The sequence below is a fragment of the Austrofundulus limnaeus genome, unplaced genomic scaffold (genome assembly GCF_001266775.1).
Source record: "Austrofundulus limnaeus strain Quisiro unplaced genomic scaffold, Austrofundulus_limnaeus-1.0 Scaffold83, whole genome shotgun sequence".
Taxonomy (NCBI): Eukaryota; Metazoa; Chordata; class Actinopteri; order Cyprinodontiformes; family Rivulidae; genus Austrofundulus; species Austrofundulus limnaeus.
In genome coordinates this window covers 1,761,878-1,770,260 of record NW_013952485.1, presented here as the reverse complement: position 1 = coordinate 1,770,260, position 8,383 = coordinate 1,761,878, and the positions used below count along the sequence as shown (strand labels likewise).

The 8,383-nt window shown below is 37.9% G+C and overlaps 1 protein-coding gene across 2 annotated transcripts in view; it reads left to right on the top strand.

Moving 5' to 3' along the window:
• kpna3 (karyopherin alpha 3 (importin alpha 4)) overlaps positions 1–8,268 on the top strand; it is a 19,865-nt gene extending 11,597 nt beyond the window's left edge. Inside the window, exons 4-17 of one of the 2 annotated variants that reach the window (XM_014011695.1) lie at positions 1,240–1,269; positions 1,379–1,431; positions 1,511–1,606; positions 2,153–2,238; positions 3,219–3,305; positions 3,395–3,564; positions 3,784–3,828; positions 3,959–4,090; positions 4,218–4,346; positions 4,643–4,747; positions 4,994–5,065; positions 5,342–5,504; positions 5,617–5,711; positions 5,794–8,268. In XM_014011695.1, coding sequence (XP_013867149.1) covers positions 1,240–1,269; positions 1,379–1,431; positions 1,511–1,606; positions 2,153–2,238; positions 3,219–3,305; positions 3,395–3,564; positions 3,784–3,828; positions 3,959–4,090; positions 4,218–4,346; positions 4,643–4,747; positions 4,994–5,065; positions 5,342–5,504; positions 5,617–5,711; positions 5,794–5,892 — 1,362 coding nt within the window. In that variant the 3' untranslated portion in view covers positions 5,893–8,268. Of the gene's footprint in view, positions 1–1,239; positions 1,270–1,378; positions 1,432–1,510; positions 1,607–2,152; positions 2,239–3,218; positions 3,306–3,394; positions 3,565–3,783; positions 3,829–3,958; positions 4,091–4,217; positions 4,347–4,642; positions 4,748–4,993; positions 5,066–5,307; positions 5,505–5,616; positions 5,712–5,793 lie in introns of those variants that run through there. The other variant, XM_014011696.1, reaches the window with a different exon arrangement.
• Positions 8,269–8,383: the final 115 nt, after the last annotated feature.

The window sequence follows — 8,383 nt, the reverse complement described above, 5'->3', positions numbered from 1 at the left end:
GATTGAAATTATTATTTTTTGATTGAAGATGCTTTTTGTTTGATTGAATAATAAAAACACAAATTTACCTCCATAAAGGTGGTGCTCGCGGCCCACAATTGGGCTGCGGCCCATAGGTTAAGAATCTCTGATTTAAAAGGCGTTTGTTTTTCATAGTTCAGAGCCAAAATATGTACAACTTGTTGAATGCATACTTGATCGAAATCCAAAATATTACTTGATAATGATGTAATTGACAGTAAGACGAGGCTATTTTCCTCCAGCTCAATTTAAATTCTAAATTCACAGCCAATCATTTAACAGAAAAGCTTGCTCTTATTTAATAATTTAAAAGCCTGGTGATCTCCAAATATTTATGAGTCATGAAATAGCATTGAAGAAGCTGGTAGTCTTGCAAACAATGTCCAAACTTTTAAATTCTCTTAATTTTAGTATTGTTCCACCTGTGGCTTATTGACATTTTTAGTCTGTTTTTGTTACTAAAAAAATAACTATTCACAAATCCATTAAGTTGGTAGAAACTTAAGCCTGTCCCTCTGTGAGCTGTCACTATTTGTGACAAATTTTGAACAGTGGAAGTGGAACTTGTACAAATGTGTCATTCACCCTAGCCTGGCCAATGCCTTCCTACGTAATGCTTCCAATGCTCAGTCTGGGATTTCTCTGGTAGAATTTCAACCAGCCAATCAGCAAGTAGAGGGAGGAGCTGTGAATGGTGACGTTGATTTTCTGCGATGTTTTAATCTGCCTATAGTTTAGCATTGGCAGCGAAGGAAGTGAATGAAATCATTCAGTCTGTACTGACAAGGCTTCCAAATGAAATTTGGCTCTGTATGCTGGATAGAATGTTGGAGCGGACTACTGGAGTGGACTGCTTGTATTGGATTGCTTACAGAGATTTTAGATGCAGGCCGATATATAATCTGATACATTTTTTCTTTTTTTGGCTGATATCTACGGAGCCCATCCGGTGACATGGAATGAAATTTTTTTTTTCACGTGGCCACGAGAACGTGTGCGCACGTGTTATGTGCACGTGATGATTAACGCGTGCGTACGTGATGATTAACGCGTGGGCACATGTTAATTATCTCGTGCGCACGCATTATCTCATGGCCACGTGAAAAAAAAATTATTCCATGTTACCGGACGGGCTCCGTAGATATCGGATTAATATCCAATATCAATATTGGTTTGGGATTCTCCTTGTTTTAATCATATGTATTTCTTATTTTGCAGCAAAATGTCACACTTGATGCAATCCTACAGGTAGGAATCTAGACAGTCTTCATATTTAATCCTCAAATAAACTAAATACTAACTGTTGACCAAGTATTTATTATTTTTAATGCATGACAAATGATTTTTGTCATTGCAGAATGCAACCAGTGATAATGCAGTAATACAACTGAGTGCTGTTCAGGCAGCCAGGTTAGTAGCTGTCACAACACCATACTGACACTTGTTTTTAAATACAGTGATCTTGAAGTTTTTATTCTGTTTTTGTCAGAAAATTGCTCTCCAGTGACAGAAACCCTCCCATCGATGACTTGATAAAGTCAGGCATCCTGCCTATTTTAGTCAAATGTCTGGAAAGGGATGACAAGTAAGTCTGATTGTGATTATTATTATTATTATTAATTTTCTGTTGTTGTTTGTTTGACACTACTCCAGAAACGTGTTATTCTAATGAAAATCTTGTGTGCATTGGCCTGTCCGCATGTGAGTGTGTGTAGAAGCCAGCAGGGCAGCTGGCTGATCCTCTCAGCTCAGGCCAAGTCAAATTTACCTCTTAAATTTGTCTCTTAGTTCCTCACATCTCAGGACCCTGCATTAACTGAGGCTAGACAGTGAATAGTTTAGTTAGAAGAAATCGTCAAGGTCTCACTATAGTATCATACAATTAGTTCATGTAGAAAACTGTTTTACTTCTTTGGCAGTAATCCATGTATATTTATTCATTAGGAGAAAATATTCCTATTTAGACCAGTGAGTTGATTGCATATCTAACGTCTACTTTTATTTGCATGTGTTTTGTTTGAAGTTTATAGTAAAAAAAAATCCTGTAAAAGCAACAAAATGCATGTGAAGCACAAAAACAAAATGGCTTTTTAAGGCATCAACTTTTGTTTATTTGTTTTCTATTTGACAGTCCTTCTCTTCAGTTTGAGGCAGCCTGGGCCCTGACCAACATTGCCTCTGGGACGTCAGCACAGACTCAGGCTGTGGTCAAATCCAGTAAGTTGACCCTTCCTTCAGTGTTATCACTTCAGTTTGTTTATTTACTGACTACAATTTGTAACTCTTTTGTTTTTCTGTTGAATAGCTTTCAAAAATAAAATGGACTTTGAGCTAATTAAAATTGTCTGAATAGGGGAGCTGTAGGCAGGAAAACTAAATGTTACTTTAATAGTAATTTTGCAGACATTTATTGTAAAACTGCAGAATTTATCAAATAATTATTCATCTTAAGATCAGTAAAACCTGACTTAATGTCTGAACTGCATAGTCAGGGCTAGAAAGAAGCTAAGCATCTTATTTGTGAGAAAATCTACACTTTGGACAGTGATCTCAGTATAAACAGGTGTTTTATTTACACACACAAATGTTACACATGGTTGACTAGGTTTTGTTTTCACAGTGTATATTTTTAGCTTAATGGATGGATATGTAGAAAAAAATCAGATTTCTAAAACAGTTTTTGTTCTATTTTGTAAAGTTAATAAAAATTCTTTAAGTGCACATAATTCATGACCAGTTTGCAACTTGTCTGTCAAAATTTTAGTACATTTCTGCCCACTTGATTCTGAAAGAGAATAAAAACGATGTTGGAATCCTTCATAGTATTTCATTCCATTAGTGGCCCGCATGGCTGCAGGCTTGCAACAGAAGCAAATATTTTGCAAATGTTTTCTGCATGTGAGCCAATAAAGGCAAAGCGGAACCAAACGCTGAGACTGTGTTACTGGAGAAGACCTCTGTACCTCTGTGCTGGTTTGTTGCTCTTAAGAGTTGGACCAGTAGTTTATTTACTGATGATTTTGTCGATGCCTCTGTTTGGTTTGGGATGTTGTCGATAGAAAGTTGTGACTCCGTCACAGAGTCATGATTTATTTTGGTTTTGACTGTTCTCAGCAAATGACCTCATGTGTCACTGTTGTTACACAACCCGTCACCTGAGGCAGAAATGTTTGATCTGTTGATGTTTGCATATCCAGATGCAGTGCCCTTGTTCCTTCGACTCCTACACTCTCCTCACCAGAACGTATGTGAACAGGCTGTTTGGGCTTTGGGAAACATTATTGGTGAGTGTCACTCTCTAGGAAAATGTGCGTATTGAAATCCTGGGAGCATCTATGCAGAGTGATTAGGATCTCTCCTGTTGCCTGCTCAGGTGATGGTCCACAGTGCAGGGATTATGTCATCTCACTGGGCGTGGTCAAGCCTCTGCTCTCCTTCATCAACCCATCAATCCCCATCACCTTCCTCCGCAATGTTACCTGGGTCATTGTTAACCTCTGCCGCAACAAGGATCCACCTCCACCCATGGAGACTGTGCAAGAGGTGGGCGTGTCTGAGTACATGCTGTTTTATGCTAGACTGATCCCAGTGTCCGTACGGGCTGTCACTGCATGTTCAGTTATCATATCAGCATCATCACATGTGACTTTTAACACCTTTTTTAAGACAGTTAAATTGCATTTTTACTTCTCTTTCTCCTTCTTTTTGCCCTTAGTTTGTTCCACATCTCATCTTTACTCAGTTTTGTTTTTTTGTCCACAGATTTTACCTGCTCTCTGTGTGCTAATATATCACACTGATATTAATGTAAGTATCAGACTGAAAGGTGAAATACAAGACCGTGTGTTTCCTGATGTGTATGACTTGTTTGAAAACAAATCATTGCCTTTTCCACATTTTTTTAATATTCTAATGTTATTATGGCCTGTGTCTTTAGATACTAGTAGACACAGTGTGGGCTTTGTCGTATCTGACGGACGGAGGCAACGAGCAGATCCAGATGGTCATTGATTCTGGCGTGGTTCCATTTCTTGTGCCTCTCCTTAGCCATCAGGAGGTTAAAGTTCAGGTAAGACTTTTTTTTTAGGTCATTTTTACTTCAAATGCTGTTTTTTTTTTTTTTTTTTCATATAGTCCTTCGTAATTAAGTAATGAAGCAATCAGAAATGATCTCTCTTTAATCTTTCTAAATCCAGACAGCAGCTCTGAGGGCAGTTGGAAACATAGTGACAGGAACAGATGAGCAGACGCAGGTGGTTCTGAACTGTGATGTTCTCTCTCACTTTCCCAACCTGCTCACCCACCCTAAAGAAAAGATCAACAAGGTATCAAAACAAAAGATTAAGTCTATACGTTAGCTTTAGCATTTGTGTTATGAAACATTACTTGTGACAAACTTAAATGTTACTAAGGCCTCAGTAATATGCATTCCTTCAAGGAATGCATATTACTGAGGCCATTGAATAATTAAAAGCCTAGTCTAGCTAGTAAAAGTTAGATTGCATGTAAAAAAAATGCTTAAAATGTAGGTGGTATTAAATCCAGATATAGCTGAAAGAATATTATATGTGTGCTTAGGTTCTGAATATCATTGTGATTATTTTTGATTGGCTCTTTGCAGGAAGCGGTCTGGTTTTTGTCCAACATCACAGCAGGGAACCAGCAGCAGGTCCAGGCTGTGATTGATGCTGGGTTAATTCCTATGATCATTCACCAACTGGCTAAGGTTTGTGCACAGTGGAGGAGCGGCTCTAAATATAAGCATTACAGTCTCTGTTCTTTAAAGTCACTTCTCCCCACACAGATCAGACATTTGAAAATGTATGTTGCTTTTAACAGTATGCATTCTGAAACTGATGCTTTCTGTAGGATAGCCGACGAATGAAATGGTCCCAAGTATGTGTTAGAGGTTCTGTGTTCCTTGACAATATGCTGTGGTTGTACATGTTAGTGACAGCCTGATTCTCCACAGGGTGACTTTGGCACTCAAAAGGAGGCAGCATGGGCCATCAGTAACCTCACCATCAGTGGGAGGAAAGACCAGGTGACTTGAGCTTTTGAATCACTCATTTTTAAACATTTTGTATTTGTTTTCATGTAAATAGATGATTGAAATGGAGCTTTAAAACATTTTATGTACCAATGGAGGCATATTTAAGATCTTTCACAATTTTATTTGTAAATGTTCATAATAAAACAGCAAGGCATGTTGTTGTTTTTATATAATAATAATTAAAAATAACCTGATTTCCAGACTTGTAACGATGTATTTGTGTTGCAATAAAGTATGAATGTGGTGTGTATGTATGGGTTTGTGTAGGTGGAGTTCTTGGTGGAGCAGAACGTCATCCCGCCATTCTGTAATTTGCTGTCGGTGAAGGACTCCCAGGTGGTGCAGGTGGTCCTGGACGGCCTCAAAAATATTCTCATCATGGCTGGAGAAGAAGCCAGTACAATTGCTGAAATTATAGAGGAGTGTGGAGGTTGGGATTCATCCATTTGTTAGTTTTGTAGTTTTAAATTTACTAACTATCAAAACAAGGATTTTTGCTTTTCTTTGTTTTGGTTCATTCATTTTTTCGTTTCCATTTTAAGGTTTGGAGAAAATAGAAAATTTGCAGCAGCATGAGAATGAAGATATCTACAAACTAGCCTTTGAAATAATCGATCAGTACTTTTCAGGAGATGATGTAAGCTCACGTCACATTTTCCTCTTTGCATTGCCGCTGCTTCTACATCTCAGTGTGATATTTCCATATTTGGTCTTTCCAGATTGATGAAGATCCCAGTTTGATCCCTGAAACCACACAAGGAGGAACCTTCAACTTTGATCCAGCGTCCAACATGCAAACAAAGGAATTTAATTTCTAAAAGCCCAGAAGGTTTGGTTCCACCAGCTGCACGAGTACTCTGTACTTATTGCAGACATTTATCCCATCTCTCCCAAAAATCTGGCAAACCTGGTACAGAAGGATAAATCACAGAATCCCTTCAAAGATGGAAACTCACCACTGACCATTCACTCCTGTCCACCTCTGCACTGTGGGKTTTTTTTTCCTTCCTTTTTTTTTTTTAAAGTTTTTTCTTTTTTTGAGCAGAGCTATTCTTCATAGGAGTCCTGGTTTTTCAACAGGCATCTCAGCCATCTGGCAGCCTGCATGAGGAGTACTGTCAGTGCTGCCAGCGCTTCTAAATATCACTTAAAAGTAAAACTCAGAAGGAAAGAAAAGCMTTCTTGGCAAGATTTGATTGCCAAAAATCAAGTCTTCACAAAGACAAAAGAAAAAAAATGTAAGCACATTTTCAGACACAAACACACACTTGCATATAATATACACACATTTATAAATATATAAATATATGTAAACACACTTTTTGACACTTAAAATTTGTGTGCATACTTCTGTTAGAAGCAGTCATATCATTTTTTGGGAAAATACTGCTGTCTGTGGTTTATTTTGTGTTTTCCTCTCCCCTGGATTGTCTTCTGGTGTATATTCACCTACACATGCACACAGACACTGAAATACATGTGCACACTTGGTCACACTGATTTCCAAAGCCCCAGGCACACACCATTTTAAAGATTATTTCCCAGTGCTAAGCCATGATCAACCACGGACCCCCCACCCCCACCCGCTGCCCTCCCAGGAGAGTTTTTGGGCAGGTATAGGGACACGGAAGGGCTATAAGGTGAAACAAAACAAGAGGACTCCATGGCAAACTGACTAATGGGACTTCCTACTCGATGACGTCACTTTTTTTATGTTGGATTTTCAGACTTTAAATGAAATCATCAAATGTGAAGAAAATGCCATATTTTTTCTGTTCAACACATATAACTGCAAAATCTGCAAACTGCCTGCTTCTGATTCAGAAGAGAAGCATCTTTTTTAATAGATGTGAATACCGGTCACATTGTGGGGGGACAACTTTAGTGAAGCCACAGACTTTTTAAGAGAAGAGGAACATGTCAGCTGTAGCGTTCATTCATTCCCCTCCTTTTTTTTAAAATTTCCTTGCTGGACATCTGCTTCTCTTGCGTTCACGTCCTGCTCGCCGGTGAGCTGGTTTTTAGGTCTCCTCCTGTAATGTGAAAACTCAGAAGGGGGATGTTTAACAAAAAAAAAAGGAAAGCCCAGATCATAAGTTTTTAGTTGTTTTTTTTTTATCTCTTTAACCAAATATTAGTTTGATGTTTCAGCTTCTTCTGGCTGCTTGCGTCTGTGGAGCCTCTGTCACATTTTTAAAACATTTTTCTCTTTTAGTCTTATGCACACATTTGAGAGACGTAATGTCTGCTGCAGAACGGGACCTAAGCCCATTGAAGACTAATCTTGCAAAAGGAGTACAGGTCCTGATTTTTACAATACTTAACTACTTTTGATGAAGAGGTCACACGTCATCACTCAATTTGAATAATTGTAAAAAAAAAATGTGATGTGAATCTCCTTGTCGTCTAATGAATATATGAAAATATATAAGCCTGTACAAAGCTGCTGCAGCTGACAGTCAATGTATGGATAACTGTCAAGTATGACAGGAAGGGGGGTGTTTTTTTTTTCTTTTTTGTTGAAGCAATATTTTCTTGTTTTTATTTTTGACTTGCCTATGTATTGTGATGATGTGCTGATTAATCAGAATAGGCTGGGTTTATTATGATTTTTTTTCCCTCTGTTATGACGATGGCCCTTTTTAAAAATGTGCCATCCCATTGTTCCAGTTGGGGTTTGGATTCAGGTTTAAGGTGTTAAACTTTAATCCCAGCCCTAGCCCTGGTCTGCAGACTTTATGATCCGCCGATTGGCTGCTAACTACTCAGAGGGGGTCAGAGGAGAGACCGGGGCTTTAAATAATGTTGTAGGGCTGTAATAAAAACCCATGGCTTGTTCTGTTTTTTTATTTTATTTTTTAGAGGGGGGGAGGGAGACTAGCTAATATTACTGAACAAAAAACTATAGAGAGGGTGTACAGTCACGACCTAGCAGACTAGACCGAGCCACTTTAAAGATTTACAATTTTGTTGCCTTGTATCTGAATTGGATACAAGCTTATGTTTGCAAGATTTTTACTTGCTAATGACAAGTTGTTTTAAACTAAAATAAGAGAAAAGCAACAGACAGCATTTTGGCCTCTGATTGTTTGTATCTTTTTATAAATTTTAGATTGAATTCCTCTCTTTAAGGTGGCTCATTGATGCTTTCAACTCTTGTGCATAATTAAAGACAATAATGAGTTGAAAAGAAATCATTGTGCCTTTGGTTATTTGTTTCCTTTCAGTTAAAATTGAGGTTTACTGAAAAGTAAAACAAACTGAAGTGTATGTGTATGTATGTATGTGTATATATATATATATATATAT